This window comes from Odocoileus virginianus, chromosome 9 (assembly GCF_023699985.2).
Source record: "Odocoileus virginianus isolate 20LAN1187 ecotype Illinois chromosome 9, Ovbor_1.2, whole genome shotgun sequence".
Taxonomy (NCBI): domain Eukaryota; kingdom Metazoa; phylum Chordata; class Mammalia; order Artiodactyla; family Cervidae; genus Odocoileus; species Odocoileus virginianus.
Window position 1 is genome coordinate 73444071 of NC_069682.1, and position 16580 is coordinate 73460650.

Below are 16580 nucleotides of genomic sequence, written 5' to 3' on the forward strand. Positions count from 1 at the left end.
CTCCAGGGTCAGCAATGCAGCCTCCGGATGGTGAAATCAGGTTGCACGTCTGGCCCAGTGTCACAACCGCCAGGGCAGGGAGCACCCTCCAGGGCGGATGTTACACTAGCCCTGGGAGGACTCAGTAAATATTAAACATCCCCGGCATGCCAGACAGTCTTCCAGACGGGCACGTGCGACCCACTGGACCCATCCCTCATGGGAGGCCGCTGGGCCGGCTGTCTGCCCGGGCTCGTTGAGAAACATCGGAGGCCCTGGGTGCATGACTGCTGCAGGTGCAGGATCCAGAGGCGGGCGGGGCTGGCGACGGGGCAATAAATAATAGCATCGACCGGACAGGTTTCGGGCGAAGACTCAGAGCTTGCTGCAAGCTCACCTTTCCTCCTGCGCCGGTGGTACTCAATGCCCGGGGATGAGGACAGACAGGCACACATACCCGCCATGGTCAAGTCTGGTCTGGGTGCTCCGTGGGAGCTAGCCCGTGTCTCCTGACACATCTGTGAGCTCTAGCCCCCCATCTGTCCTTTCTCTAGTCTCCTCTCCTTGGAAAGCAAGGGCTGATGCTTCATTTTCACACTGACATTTCCCAGGCATGTCAGCGGAGGAATTCCCAAGGCGATCGGAACACCGCAGCAGATCCTGGCTCGGGAGGGTCCCTGCCCGCTAGCCTGGGGGAGGGGAGAGCGGGTTGAGGAATGGCAGGAAGGGGTTGAGAGCGGCCCTGCCTGTCAATCAGGGCAGAAAGGGGACCGTGTCAAGACCTGGCCTTCTTCTTCACCTTCCCCCCTTGTTATATACGGCCTTCTGTTATATTATTATGTATCAATATTTGTTACACATGGCCTGGTTATATTAATAACATTCCTTCACACCTTAGTGGAGAATTTCCAGATGACTTCCCCAAGTGAATTCTTTGATTATGCAATTAAAAAAAAAAAAGTCCAGAGTCAAAGGGTGCCTGCCATCTGCCAGGGCAGGAATGTGGGCCGGGGACACCTAACCGGAGCCTGGCTCTCCTCTTCTCCCGTCTAAGGTTATTTTTGCCTGACCCGCCCCCACTGCTGAGTGCCTTGGCAAGCGGCCCTGTTTCAGCCTGGTTGGATTACCTGGGCAATTAAGCCAGAAGGTGAGGCCTGAAACCCAATCCAGACCCAGAGCCAAGGGTCCGGATCCCTGGGCACAGGACAGGGACAGGAAGTTAAAGATAGACCTGTTGCTTCTCTGCCGTCGCGGGCAGCATCTCCCCACCCCCTGGCGAGGGGACTGCAGAGGGCAGGGCCCGATGGCAGCCCCTCAGGAAACTCAGACCCTGTGCAGGGCACGCCTCCTCTAGAACTGCCTGCGGGGCTCGGGGGGCGCTGGACGAGGACCCCCGGGGGGGCCGGGGCAGTTTCAGCCACCGAGGCCATCTCTCTCAGGCTGGGATACAGGCTCTGCAGGCCTCTGGTCAAGACAGCCTTGCGAGGACCACTGAGCTCTAGGGTCAACAGGTCAGATCCGCCCTGGTCTCTTTCTGCCCAGAGACCCCAGGAATCCAGGAGAGGCCAGCAAGAGCCCAGGGACCCCCCTTGGTGCACTGTTTGTGCAGAGCTCCCAGCTGGGGCCTGAAGGGACATTTGCCATGGATTCAGGGGGTCCGGAGGCCCCCAGAAGCCTCACAGGAGAGCTGCCAGCAGGACGGGGGACAGAATCGGTGATGAGGCAAGGCAAGAGAAAACGCAGGACCCTTTGGTCAAAACTTGCTAGGAACTTTGGGGTCGTGACAGTAGTGTGAACTCTGAGCACAGGTCACCGGGTGGGTGTGAGCTCGGGCAGCCGGCCGTGGCCGCAGAGTCCACAGACCCCTCCCCGCTGCAGAGCCCGTGGAGTTCTTCTATAGAAGTCAGAGAGAGGCGCCCTCCTGGAGGCCCAGCCGCACACTCGGCTCCATGCGTGCTCAGCCGGGGAGGGTCTCAGGGGCAGGAGGCCCCCGGGGCACATGCGCAGCTATCCTTAGCAGCCCCGACTACAGACCTGATGGGGTGAGGCCCTGGTGAAGCCCAGGAAGAGGCAATTCAGAAATGACTGGGTGCAGAAACAACATCGTTCCCTGGCCAGTTTGGGCGTATCCCCTCTCCACAGCATTTATGGAGCGCCCACTGTGTGCCTTCCTCATAGGGGCACCCACACAGTCCCTTCTCGGAGGCATCAGGGGCGCTGGTGCTAACTCCCTCTGAGGCTTTGGCCAAATTTCTCCCCATCTTGGGGCCTCAGTTTCCTCTGCGCCAGCCCGTCCGTGGCTCCCCTCATGCTCTGCATGTCCCAGGAGTCCCCATAGGGTCCTCTCACTTCCTGAACACTGTCCCCCAGGCCGGCCGCACGCCCACTTCCTGCCCCTCAAAGCTCATTCCCACCCCAGGGCCTTTGCACCTCTGTCCCCCTGCCTGGAAGTCCTCTCTCCCCCACGCCGTCTACAGGGATCCACCCCTCTCCCCTCCAGCCTTCACTGAACTGGGCCCCTCCTCCCTGGGGGCCTCCCCCAGCGCCCCGCTGCCTGCCTGCCTGTCCTGCCTTAACTCCTTCATGACACCTGCCCCCAGCTGCACCCCGAGGGTGTTCAGCCCTGAAAGGAGGGTGCGGCCTGGGATGGGGCCTGACCAGAGTCGGTGTCCAGAAACACGTAAGGAAGGAATTCGGGGTTCCTAGGGTTTCACCGGACCTCAGCTGGTAAAGAATCTGCCTGCAGTGCAGGAGACCCCAGTGTGATTCCTGGGTCGGGAAGATCGCCTGGAGAAGAGAACGGCTACCCACCCTGGTGTTCTTGGGCTTCCCCTGTGGCCCAGACTGTAAAGAATCCGCCTGAAATGTGGAGACCTGGGTCCAATCCCTGGGTTGGGAAGATCCCTTGAAGAAGGGCATGGGTGCCCACTCCAGTATTCTGGCCTGGAGAAGTCCACGGACAGAGGAGTCGGGCGGGCTACAGCAAATGGGGTCGCAAAGAGTCGGACACTAACTGAGCAGCTTTCACTGGGAATTCCTAAGGGTGCTTCCAGGATTTCAAAGCGGACGCACCTCGGAACTGAGGAGCTGAGCGGGGTGGGAGCTGGGAGGGCCTGACTGTGGGGCCCATCCTCACGGCGGTGGGGTCCCCCTTCCCCAGCCCAGGATGCGGCAGTGAAGCTCAGGCCCCTGAGACTAAGCAGGATCGGGCCAGGTGAAGGGGGTTGGGGGGTGGGTTCCGGGTGGAGGTGGGGTGTGGGCCGAACAAAGGCCTGGAAGGGGCAGAGACGCCAGCGGGGCTCCCAGTGCCACAGGCCGGCCAGACCCGGGGGACAGGACTGGACTCTTGGGACGGGAGCCCCTGCAGGGTCTCGGGAGGGGAACGCCGTGATGAGCTCAGGTCGCTGACGGGGTCACCGGCCCACCAGGCCCCGCGCCTGGCTTAGCTGTCGTCACAGCCGCTCGGACAGCCAGCTGGCGGGCCCCTCAGGATGCCAGGGCTGGCAGGGCCATGGCCCCAGGAGCAGGAACGCACCTTGCCCCCGGGCACTCCCCGAGGCTGGAGGAGACGTCACGGAGCCGTCCTGAACTCAGGTCCGGGGGTGAGTGCCGACCAGGCGTCTCTGCAGAGGCCGCTCCGCCTCCCTGGAAACCTCCCACAAGCCCCTGCTGTGTGCCAGCGTGCCCCAGCGGTCACCGCGCGTCGCCTCCCTGTTCCCACATGGCAAGACGGCGAGGGAAGGACACTGGGCCTCCCCCCGGGCACGTGAGGAAGCCAGGCTCAGAGAGGTGAAGTCACTTGCCCCAGGTCACAGGCAGCCCTGTTTCCTGTTCCGTCCACCAGGAAGGACATTCTATCCCAACCCCGCCTCCAGGAGACTAAGTTCCAACTCTGAATCTGTCTTGCTGTGTGACCTTGGGTGAGCGGCTCCATCTCTCTGAGCCTCAGTTTTCTGATCTGCCAAGTGGGCCTGATAAACTCAGGCAGATCAACTTATAGGATCAACAGTGAGGATTATGTGAGATGACACCTGTTCGGATCTGAAGCAAATTAGAGGTTTCTCCCAGCACTGAGTCTCACGCGCACACACACACACACACACACACACACTGCCCTGGGCTGCAGGGCTGGCATGAGTGAGAGCCTCAGGGCCACGGGCCGCGGAGAAGAACACCCTCACCACCCTCCTCCCCAGTCCTTGGCCTTCAGACAAGCCTCCCCCGCGCGGCGTGGGCAGAACTTACGAGATCCTCCGGCCCTGGGTGCTGCTGAAGCCCGCGAAGGAGGCACTCCGGCCCATGACCCCCACGGTTCCCGCGTCCCCGGAGGACAGGAAGCGCACTCTCACTGACATGGTGGTCACCTGCAGGGAGAGGGCGGGACAGTCAGCCTCGTGCTGGCACCTGGTGAGTGCTGACCGCAGGCCGGCCACCCTCCCCCGGGGCGCCCAAGGGACTGGGGTGGGGGGGGGCGGCCATGCTGCGCCCAGCTCACAGATGAGAACACTGAGGCTTGGTGAGGTTGTGAGAGCAGGAGCAGGATGGGAAGCAGGTCTCTGCACTCTGCGCTCGGGTCCTCGGTGCCTGGGCAATGCTGAGTCCTCGTGCAGGAGGAGCCAAGTCCTGAGCCAGCTCTCCTCACCTCCCCTCTGCCAGGAATCCTGACCCCCTCCGTAGACTCCTACGGACCATCTCCTGTGAGGCAGACACTGCCCTCCGGGGCTCCTGGTGCAGCGGGAGGCTACTGAGCCTCCAGGGACAGGAGGGTGTCCCTAGCGGAGTGATGGGGGTACCGGACCCCCCCATGGACAAGGCGACCGAGAGCTGAGAAGGCAAGGCTGAGGAGGGAAGGAGGATAAAGGGAGGGGAGGGAAGGGCATCTGAGGCAGAGGGAACAGCATGAGCAAAGGCCCGGAGGTGCAGAGGACCAGGTGTAACCCGGAGACGGGCAGTTCAGTGGGCGGGGGTGTGGCCCCCGGTGAGGCGGAGAGGCCATCAGAGCACAGGTCAGGGGGACCTCGGCGGCCCCGGGACGGGCTCCAGCCCTGCAACTGGCTGAGGGTGACTGGGAGCCGTGGGAGGTCTCGAGTAGGAGGTGACGAAGCCCAGTTCATAGGATGCCGGGCTACGGGCATCGGAGGCTCCCAGAAGCCCCCGGTCCACTGTCCCGTCTCTGACCCAGCTGCAGTGAGGCCGGCCTAGAACCCTGACTGTCTTTTCCTTTTTCCAAACCATCTTGAGACTGGGGGAAAAAAAAAAAAAAAGCTACTACATCCCTTGGGAATATCGCCAACTGTCTTCCAGCACAATCGGAAAGTTCTCCTCCATATCTAACCTAAATCTCTGCTGCTACAGTTCCATACCTCACTCCTCAGCCAGGGTGGGGTCAGTGCTAGGATTCCAGGGACCCCACTGCCCTACGGGGGGGTCTGCACCGCACTGTCAGCTCCTTCCTGACATCCCCCCAACCCAGTGGCTGAGTCCAGGCTCCACGCCTCTGCCTGCCCTGGGGCCTCTGGCTGGAATAACATTCTCTTTGGGGCCACGTCTGTCCAGTGTCTAGTTCCACACTTTGTTTGTAGCCCCTGACGTAGGCTCCCGAGCCCTCACTCTGAACCCCCTGGAAGATTGGTGTAGCCCCCACAAGCTTCCTCCTCCTCCAACACCCCTCACACCCCTCAGCCCCACACCCCCTGTGCGTGGGTGAATGCTAGAAACCAAAAAGCCAGACCTGGGCTCAAATCCCAGCTGCACTTGGGCCACTCCCTGACTCTGGGCCTCAGTGATCACATCTGTAAAATGGGAATTCCGAAAAGGATCAAAGAGACAACAGACTGAACAGCACATGATGTGAAGTAGACACCGGAAGGAGAAGGCGATGGCAGCCCACTCCAGTACTCTAGCCTGGAAAATCCCCGGGACGGGGGAGCCCGGTAGGCTGTAGTCCATGGGGTCGCTAAGAGTCGGACACGACTGAAGTGACTTAGCAGCAGCAGCAGCAGCAGACACCGGAAAGAGCTGGTTGTCTGCGCGGCGGTCGGCTGACCGAGACCCCAGCCTGGAGACCCCGATGCTGGGGCAGGTGAGCCGAGGAACGACCCCTGGCCCTGACGGTTTGCTGAGCACCCACCGCATCGCGACCCCAGTGCCAGGGCCTGTCCCACCCGATAGACCCGTGAACCGCGGCCAGGTGTATGGACGGGGAGGTGGACGCAATCTGGTGGCGGAGGCAACGTTTACTGAGTGCTCGTAAGTGCACTAAGTGCCTAACTGAATTATCTTACTAGCACCACACAACCCCCTTGGCATAGGAGCCGCCTAGCTCAGCAGATGAGGAAACGGAGGCTCAGAGAGACCACAGGGAGCCCAGGGGCCCAGCCAGGGAGCGGCGGAGCCAGGCTGCGGACCCAAGAGTTCTCAGACACGGGCACGGGCCCGCACCTCTCAGGTATGCGGTCCAGCATCCCCCGCTCCGGGGGCTCACCCCAGCCCCGCGGGAGCACCCCCATGACCCCCACAGTGCCTACCTGGACTGCACTGCTGCCAGCTTGGACCAGCTCGCAAGAGTCGAAGGTTAAATTCTCAGGAATGTTGGTAGCTTGAAATCAGCCGTGACAGAATTAAGTGCAGCGTGGTACTGCGCAAATGCTACAAATTAGGTTTTGAGGGATTTTTTTTCCCTGCCGGTTGTTAAACTTTTATCAGCACACCGCTGCCCCCACCCCTATCAGCAGGCTCTGGGTGGCGCTGGAACCTCCTCAAACTGCCAAACACCACTTCCCTCCTCCCCAGCCAAGCTGGGCTAGGAACAGGGGGAGCAGGCAGGGGCACCCCCAAGGCCAGCGGCTGGGGTGTGCCCACCCCAGAGGGTTGGGACCGGAACTCCTTCCCTCCGCCCCCCACCACCCTCCCTCCCAGGCCTTCTGGGGCCTTCCCCCAGTCTCCCTCTAGTCCTCCGCTTCAGGATAAAAGAGAAAGACAGTTGCTAAACCACTCAACAGTTCCTCGGCATGCAGCTCACTAGAACAAACCCACCATCTTCCTGCCCAGCGCTAGGAAAGGAGGGCCAAGGAGGAGGAGACCTAAGGTTTGGTGCAGACCCACACGAGGTATCAGCCCCTGGCTGTGGACTAACAGTTCACGCAGGGCCGTGAGGGCCAATGACCCTACTTTGCGTATGAGGAAAGAGGCTCTAAGAGGTGAAGAGGCTAGCTCAGGTATCTGCATTTCACATGTGAGGACAGAGGACAAGGTGTTTGGATGGCGTCGCCGACTGAATGGACATGAGTTTGAGCAAGCTCCGGAAGATGGTGATGGACAGGGGAGCCTGGCGTGCTGCAGTCCACGGGGTCGCAGAGAGTCGGACAGAACTGAGCAACTGAACAGCAATGCGAGGTCTGGCTGCCACATGGGGGCTGATCCCCTGACTGATACCTCCACCCTCTGCCACCAGCCCAGATGTCACCTCCCCCAGGAAGCCTTCCTGGACCTCCCCCCAGTCCCTAACTCCCTCTAATTACAGTGGACTGTGAAAGGTGAGGTTTTTTTGGTCTCCCCCACTAGACAGTTGCCAGCAGGCAGGGCCAGGGACGTTCTCTGGGGCTTGGAGGATTCATAGCACATCTTTCTGGGACCAGAGGCCACGTGCTTCCCTGACTTCACCGGGCTGTGCAGCTCAAGGCGGAGGCCGTGAAGAACAGGATAAAGATAAGAACTTCGACTGTGTGCTGGACTCCAGAGAGCGGGGGCCAAGCGTCTGCTGTAAGGGCCAGATAGTGAAAGTTCTTGGCTCTGTAGGGAGGCCTCGTAGTCTTTGTCACAGCTATGCAGCTCTATCGTTTTAGAGAGAAAGCAGTCACCGACAATATGCAAATGAATGAGCCTGGCTAAGTTCCGCCTAAACTTTATTTACAAAAGCAGCAGCTTTTGATAGATGACCCCTGGCCAGCACTCTGCCTGCTACCTGCTCCAAAAGCTTAAAATCTCATTTAATTCTTTCATCACTATAGGAGGCAAGTATCGTTATTATGGTTCCCATTTTGCAGATAAAGAAACCGAGGCTCAGAGACGAGGGAAAATAACTCATCCAAGGTCACACAGGTCAGAGTCTTTAGAGCTGGGTTGAACTTGAACATGACAGGCCTCGAAGCCTGGCTACTTCATGCTAGGCTGCACCTGCCTGTCTGGGGGCTGTGCCGAAGACACACAACCCCCCTCCCCCGCACCCACCATGAGCCTGAAGCGGGGGAAAGGGGGCCCAGAATGAAGCGAGTTCATGACCGAGACCTGCCAGGCTAGAATGCGGCTCTGGAGGTGACAGAAACCCAGCGCCACCCCCCGCAGGCTTCAGTGGGGTGTGGAGCCCAGGTCCCTGCGAACCAGCGTCGGGTCTCAGCAGCGCCCCCTCCTGGCCGGCCTCTGGTAGGGCCGATCCCTGCTCGCGGACCCTTGGGATCGCACCTAGCGCGGACTGCAGGACCGCCCCCTCCGGTGGACTGGGCATGAGCTGGCCGAGCTGAGACCCCTGGGTTCCCAGGAGCCCCCACTGGGCTCCCGACGGGTCCCAACGGATGTCTGTCACCTTTGACCAAGGGTCATCCTCGTAATGATGCTCCACTGTTGACACAACAGCAGACCTGACCACCCAGAACAGAGACCAGCACTCTGGAGCTCCTTCTCTTCCCCCCAAGACCGTCCGCCTCCTCCGCCCTCTTCCCCTGCCGGGCGATCCTTTAGCGGCTGGGCTGTGGGCAGGTCTGGGGAGCTGCCGGCACACTGCAGGGCGTGAGAAGCCAGCCGGGGACCTCGCGGGGGCCCCTGGGCAGAGGAGAGAGACAGAAGTCATGCAGACACCAAACCTCGGGCGGCAGACAGGACGTGTCCCTCGCTGCCTCTCTGCGGCCGGGCGCCTGAGTCTTGGGGAGCGCGGGGCGGGCAGGCGGCTGAAGGGGCTCCTCACCCAGCAGCAGCTCCCCAGACACTGAAGGGTTCGTCCTGGGTCTCTCCCCGCCAGGTGCAGCCGGAGGGAGCCGGAGCCGGCCCCTGCCCCCGCTAAATCTGTCCCGTTCAGTGCTGCCCAAAGCTGCCCGCCGGCCACGGGAACCTGCAATTTCACCTCATTTGGAGGTGATGCTTCTAAATTTAACGGTGTGGGCTCTCGAGGCTGGGCAGCGTTTATGCCCGAGTCCCTCACTTAGGGTTCTTTTAGATCCGCTCAAGTGCCAGCCAGGGATTAGTTTGCTTATAGGAGTTTCCAAAATAGACCTTGGTTTAGCAGGAAAGGAAATGGCAAAATAGCCCAGGATGAGGGGTGTGAGTTTATACCGAAGAGAGGACTGCCCGGGGAACCAGACTGTCTGCACCAGACGCAGTCCAGCTCCCTCGTCTTCTCAATGGCCAGACCCAGCCCAGAGGGGTCAAACGGCCTGCCCAGATCACCCTCAGGGGAGTGGATGGGCCAGAAGAGCCAAAACTCCCCCTCCCTGCCCAAACCCAGCCCCCTGCGCCTCCCCCCACCCCGTAAAACCCCATTGCCAACCGCCACCCAGGATGGGAGCCGCGGAGACCCCCAGGCCGCCAGCTCGGGCTCCCCCAGTCTCCGCCGAGCCCCTCCCGGGTCAGGTTGCCTGGGACTGGGGAGACGTGCCCACGGAAGGAGAACGTGGTTCCAGTCTCACGCGATCTTGAACAAGTTCTCTCCCCTCTAAACCTCTGTCTCCGGTCTGCAAACGGGGAGGACTGGGCTAGAACGCAGGCACTCTCTGGGCCAATGAGGGACGCACAGCGGGCGCGCGGCGGGAGGGCTATCTCAGTCTTTAGCCCCCCTTTCATCCCGGCTCCCTGGCTCCCTGACACTTGTCACCCTTCCTGTTCGACAGAGCAGAGCTGGCCCCAGGCACAGAGCCAGGGGCAGCAGAGGGGGAGCTGGAATGCAGTCGCGTTGTTTTGTTTTTGCTGAATTTCATTTAAGGTAACCGTCCATTTAGAGCAGACATCCTCTGTATGATTTAAAGTGGATTTTTTTTTTTTAATGCTGTTTAAATGAAGAGAGTACGGACTTGAAGGACACTTGGTTTAAAGAGAGCAAGTAGGAATCCCCTCTGCCCAGCGGGTCACATTCCTAGGCCCTACCACCAGCTCTCAGGGGCCACCGTGGAGGGAGCACCTGGAGCCAGGAGGGAACACCCCGGATGTGTCTCTACAGACAGACAGCCAACCTCACGGGGACAAATCAGCTGACAGTTCCGGCTTCCGGTGTAAGACAAGAGCAAGTAGCTCTTGGGGAGCCCTGGACCTCAGAGTTCGCTGTCCCATGGCTTCACGGCGGACAGAAACTTCCTGACTGCCAGACGGTTCAAGACCAGACACTGGTGTCAGGACCCCTGCTGCAAGAGGGCCGCTTCCTCTGTGTATCATGCGGTCCACGGCCCCCTGTGTCCTTCCCGCCCAAGGCAGGCCTGGAGGAGTTCCTGTAAGATCCTGTAAACCCAGCCTGTAGCCTGTCCTGGACCAGTCACAGGACAGGGGAGGCAGGCCCTCTGGTTGGACTTCACGGCACACCTGTGCCCATTTCACAGATGGGAACACTGGGGTGTGGCTACAAATGGCCAGGTGCAAGACACAGCTTCAATAACCTATTTGTGTGGCCCCTAGGAATATGATTTTGAGGAAGGATGACATGAGAAAATTTTGAAATAAGATGTAAGTAAATTTTCCTAAAGGAAATCAACCCTGAATATTTATTGGAAGGACTGAAGCTGAAACTCTAAGACTTTGGCCACCTGAATTGAAGAGCCAGCTCATTGGAAAAGACCCTGATGCTGGGAAAGATTGAAGGCAGGAGGAAAAGGGGGCATCAGAGGACGAGATGGTTGAGAGGCATCACCGACTCAATGGACATGAATTGAGCAAACTCTGGGAAGATAGTGGAGGACAGAGGAACCTAGCGTGCTCCAGTCCATGGGGTTGCAAAGAGTCAGACTCAACTGAAGCTATTGAACAGCAACAAAAACCAAAGCAAGATGTAAACTATATACAGCATGTTTTACTTAGGTGAAACAATACCTTAACGTAGTTGGAAAAAAGTATTAATTTGAAGAGAATCAAGAGATTGATTAAGCTGCCCTTGGTCAGGCAGTAATCAAGCCGCCAAGCTGACTGTATGTCTGCCAACTAGAGAACACTGCTTTTCAGGGTGAATCTGGGGTCAAAGGAGAGATTTCCCTCTTTAAAAAAATTTTTTTTTTTCCCCAAAGGTCCACAGATATTGTCTACACTCCCAGCTAACTCCACTGGGGCTTTACCAGGCAAAGATGACTCATGAATTTCTGTGAAATATTCAGACGGTATTTTAATTTAAATGGCCCCCGATCACCACTGACACACTCCATCGGCGGGTCAAGCAGGGGTCTTCCGGAAGAGCCAGCAGGTCTTAGCGGAAGCAGCCTCCTGGGGTCCATGGAGGGGAATGTGTATGGGTGTGGAGGTGGGCAGGGCAGGGGGCTGGGCTGCCCAGGGAAGAAAGGGTGATGAAGCTGGGCCTCAGGGAACACCACCCCCACCCTGGTCGGCTTAGGACCAGGAATAAAAATGGCGCCAGGCCAAAGGATCTGGGCATCTCGCCACAGCGCCCCTCTGAGGTGGGCACTGTGACCACACCCCCATTTTGCAGACTGGGAAACTGAGGCTGGTAGAACGCAATGGCCTGAAGTAACGAGTGACAGCAGGTCTTCAATAGTTCAGCTTAAGGGACTTCCCTGGTGGTCCAGTGGCTAAGACTCCATGTTTCCAATCCCGGGAGCGAGGGTTCAATCCCTGGTTGGGGAACTAAGATCCCACATGCCCCTTGGCATGGCCAAATTAAAAAAAAAATTCACTGTAAAATGCATGCAGGTGAGCGGGCATGGCCCAGCTGTGCATAGACCTAACCCTCATCCTAGGGGTGAATAGGTGTCACATGGGTGTCAGGTGGAGGGTGCTGATTGGGGTCCCACTCCAGAAGCAGCTACGGGAGGGTCTCTTGCTCAGCACGGCCGCCGTTTGGGGCCGGCTCATTCTTCGCCATGAGCATTGTCCTGTGTGTTTACAGTTCCCCCCACCCCACACACACCAGGAGCTCTCCACCCTCCAGCTGCGATAACCAGGATTGTCTGCAGACACTGCGCTGCTCCTTGGGGCGAGTGGGGGGCAGAATGGTGACCACGGTGCCCGAGGGGAGCAGCCAGGGTAGAGGCCGCTGGTCAGATCTGCGCTGCGAGGCCGGGATCAGCCTGCGGGGGGTCAGGAATGAGTTCTCCCGGGCAAGTGGGGTGGTGCTGGAGATGCGGTGTTCTGTGGGCTACACGTGTTGTTCAGGCTTCTGACCTGAAAAGGGAGGCGGATGCTGGGGGGGCCTGGCATCCCGACGTCTTCAGAAGGGGGCCTGGGCCACCTCCACCCTTCACACTCACGTGCACGCGCGTACACACACCCGGGCATGGATGAGAGCCTGGAAGCCTGCGCTCAGGACTTGAGCCTGGGGTGGAGGTTGGCCTCCTCCTCGGGGGGTGCCGGCCGTGGCGTCCGAGTTCTGCAGGAGGTCTGCCTTCTCTGTAGAGCCCCACCGGGAGGCCGGGAGAGACCCAGAGGCTGCGTAGCTTTCTAATCCCAAGGAGCCTGACTGCTGATGGACGCACACCCTGGTCTGGCAGCCCAACCCAGGCCCGGTTTGGACGCAAATCCAGGCGGGCAGAACTCTGCCGGCCACATGGGCCGACCACTCTGCCCTGGATGAAGCCGACTGGAATTCTCGGTATCCTGGGGACACAGAACGTCCCCTCACCACACAGCCGGACATCAGCACCCAGGAGTCTCTCTCCAAACCAGTCCAAAGGTCTGGGAAAGAATTCTGTTTCTGGCTGCTATTTGTAGAACAGTCAGGGCCAATTTCTCCACCAGGGATGGGGTCACAGGCACAGGCTCCATGAAAATGTGAGGAGGATTATTTTTAAAATCAGGAGACTGAAAATGAACTTTCAGGTCAAACAGAATGTTTTACTGTTAATTATAAAATTACATTACTTATATATATTAATAGGATATATTTTATCACATAATACATTCATCTTTACACCAGTCATAAAATACTGTACTATTTAATATTTTTTGCTGGGTGGGTGGGGTGCAGTGGGGATGAAAGCCTTCACGTGGCCCTGTGCTTGGCCCCTACTCCCATCTGTCAGCCTTCAGACCAACCCTTCCACCTCCAGCCCAGGGTGGGGGGCGCTCTCCGGCTCCCTCCCACCAAGCCTTTATTACACCAGTCAGATTCATCCTTCCTGCCCTTCTCCCACTTCTCAGCTTTATCTCCCTCCTCCCTCCTTCCAATTCCACTGGGCCTGGCCCCGCTAAAACAGCCACATCAGACCTTGCTCTTGACCCAAATTAGCTCATCTGAAAGTGTGTCCGACTCTCTTGCGACCCCATGGACTGTAGCCCACCAGGCTCCTCTGTCCATGGGATTCTCCAGGCAAGAATATTGGAGTGGGTTGCCATGCCCTCCTCCAAGGGATCTTCCCGACCCTGGGATCAAACCCGCATTTGCTGTGTCTTCTGCATTGATGGGCAGATGCGGTGCCACTGAGCCACCCAGGAATTTCAGCAAAACGTGGCACCGCGTGTTTCACCTCATCCCGTTCGGGCCTTTGAGTTTGAGGAAGGAAAGCACAGGCGGCCAGCCTTCTCTCAGCCGAGGCCTTAGCTGCCAGGTCTCCATAATGGGCTAAAGCACCCTTTGACAGAAGTCACGCGTGGACCTGATTCCTAGTGAGAGCGCGTGGATTTCCATCCGTGCCTTGTCCTTAGAGTCTCTTCTTCTGGGGCTCACAAATTCATCCTCGCTTGTACAGTTATCTAGCTTGATCTCCTTGATTTCGAGGGGCTGTTGATAAATCCTGGATGGCGATCTTTTCTTGATTTTCTTCCAGCCCCTCACTTACTTTCTACCTCGTTCTTAACGGGGTGTGCGTGCATGTGTGTGTGTGCGTGCGTGTGTGTGTGTAACAGAAGCTTCAAATATTTATATGACTGCCTCTGTGAACATTCCTTCTGTGTTTTCGAGTTAAGAACCTACTTTTCCACTCTAAAGTTGTTTCAGCTCTGTTGACCACCGAAGTCTAGGTCCCCGGAAGAGAGTTCTGTCTTCCTGGCAGCCAGGCTGGGAGATCCCCGAGGCATCTCTTTCCTCCTCCTTGGTCACCGTGTGCCCCGCTTCTCAGAAACACCCTGAGTCTGTCCCCTCTTTCCACCCTGGACCCCAGGGCCAAGCCCCCATCCCCTCTCTGGTCTCCACTGGTCTCTCCTCCTCCACTCACTCTCTGCCCCTACCTGAAAACCAGAGCAACCTTTTAAAAATGTCTATCAGCTTCTTATACCCCACCCGAAGTTCAGGGCTTCTGGAAACGAAAAAGTCACTCCTCATTGTACCCACAAAGCCCCAAAGGAGGCGGTGCCTAAGGATGGAACCCAGGCAGGGATGGCAGAGAGCTCCCTGCTGACCATCCAGGAAGTCAAGAGCCCCCTTGGCGCTCAGTCACTCAGTCGTGTCCGACTCTCTGTGACCCCAGGGACTGTAGCCCACCAGGCTCCTCTGTCCACGGGATTTCCCAGGCCAGAATACTGGAGTGGGTTGCCATTTCCTTCTCCAGGGGATCTTCCCCACCCAGGGGCTGAATCCAGGTCTCCTACATTGCAAGCAGCTTCCTTACCTTCTGAGCCACCAGGGAAGCCCCAGGAGTCTCCTTCCTACCTCCCTACCCCTCAAACATGAATCACAACCAGGTCTTCTCATGGTAAAGGTCGGGGGGGGGGGGGGGCGAGGGGGAGTAAAGGGGGGAGGGCTGGGACGGGGCAGGGACTGCAAAGCCTTTACATCACCCATCCTGTTTCCACCCCATGAGGCAGCCCCTCACCCCATTTAGAGCCGAAGTGCCTGGACGCTGTGCCCCATGAAGCTCCTTAGCCCAGGGGCGCTGAGTCAGCCTCCTGGAATGCCAGAGGCTTCCCCAGCCCGCAGGCCTGGGACTCCTGCACATGGGCCGGTGGAGCAGGACTGTTGGCTAACAGACGCTGTTAACAGCACGAGAAATGGTCAAGGGGTCAGCAGGAGGGGAGCCATCTGCTTTTCCCAAGGTAAACAGTTTACAAGAGAAAAGGCAAGCCAGCCTGTTCTTCTGGTTTTTCTTTTGACAGTGTGGACGTGCAGTAGACAGACTGTCCCAGGCCCGGCTTCAGCGCCAATGCCTCCCGGGGGTGGGGGGTGGGGGTAGGCAAGAAGGCAGGAAAAGTCAGATTTTGTTCACACTTTTTCTTGCCCTATTCTCAGGACTGGGTGACTTCATGCCAGCTGGTTAACCCACGTTGCAAGGATTTCCTCCCAAAGGAACAGCCTTATTTTCTAGCACCCAAAGCCTTGAATGGCAAGAATCGTCAGCCTTAAATTTATTTCCTGTTGGAGGAAGACCCCTACTGGCCTCCCCAGGGATTGCAGCCCTTCTCTACCAACCACTATAAATGCCCACGGGAAGTGAGGGTCTCCATTCTTGCCATTCAGAGTTGGCCAGTGGATTCCCAAGCACGAAGAATATGCATGTGGTTTAACAGCCTGAAATAAACAAATCATGCTGAAATCAGAATCCGAAAGTGTTGCAAAACATTCCAGGCAGACACTGGACTTGGGATACTACAAGCTGTTTACCAATTAATTCCTTCTTTGCCAAACATTCTTACTTGGGTCTATTGGGAGATGATTTTGGTGGGAATGCATTTCCCATTTTGTAATGAAAATCACCAGGGAAACAGGACTCGATCTGCAGAGGCTCAGATTCCAGAAAATGTGGTCGGAACAGGTAGTTCCCTTAAGGACAAAGCTAGTCCTAAGTTTCGCAATAAAGAAAAAGCACATCTGGGGACTAGGATCTGGGGACCCTGCAATGACCCGTGAGAGCAACATCCACACATTCTCAGGGAGGGTGATGAGCACAAGTCTTGGGGTCAAAAAAAGTTCGTGTTCAAGTCCAGCCCCTGCCTCCTTCTAACCACGTGCTTGGACAAGTCACACCCTCTGAGCCTCGGTTTCCTTGTCTGTAAAACAGAAACTGTTAAAACCGGTTCCTTTGCTGTACAGCTTCCAGAAGGTGCTTTTTTTCCTCACCTCCTCCTTAAAAGGAAAAACCAAGCCATCATTTATGGCTTTTCCTACTGCTTTGTGCTGCTGAAGTCAGAGACCTGAGGTCGTGTCTTAGTTTTCTGTGCCTGCTCTTAACAAAGCACCACTAAAGCATCAGAACTGTGGGATTCGCCTGGTGGTCCAGTGGCTGGGACGCCACGCTTCCAGTGCAGGGAGCTCAGGCTCGATCCCCGGCTGGGGAACTAAGATCCCACATGCCTTACAGCAGGGCCAAAAAAAATCAAAAAATAAAGTGGCTCTTCCTATTATTAAACAACAAAGACAGAATGTATTGTTTCACAGTTCTGGAGGCCATAGTCCAGTCAAGGCATCAGCAGGGCCCCGTCCCCTCTAAAGCCTCTAGGAAAGAGTCCTTCCTTGCCGATTCCAGCATCTG

General features: G+C 57.7%; 1 protein-coding gene across 4 annotated transcripts in view; it reads right to left on the minus strand.

Moving 5' to 3' along the window:
- Positions 1–16580, minus strand: part of RIPOR3 (RIPOR family member 3) — a 73121-nt gene that overhangs the window by 24225 nt on the left and 32316 nt on the right. For 3 of the 4 annotated variants that reach the window (XM_070472752.1, XM_070472750.1, XM_070472753.1), the window contains exon 2: positions 4225–4343. In XM_070472752.1, coding sequence (XP_070328853.1) covers positions 4225–4334 — 110 coding nt within the window. In that variant the 5' untranslated portion in view covers positions 4335–4343. Of the gene's footprint in view, positions 1–4224; positions 4344–6506; positions 6831–16580 lie in introns of those variants that run through there. The other variant, XM_070472751.1, reaches the window with a different exon arrangement.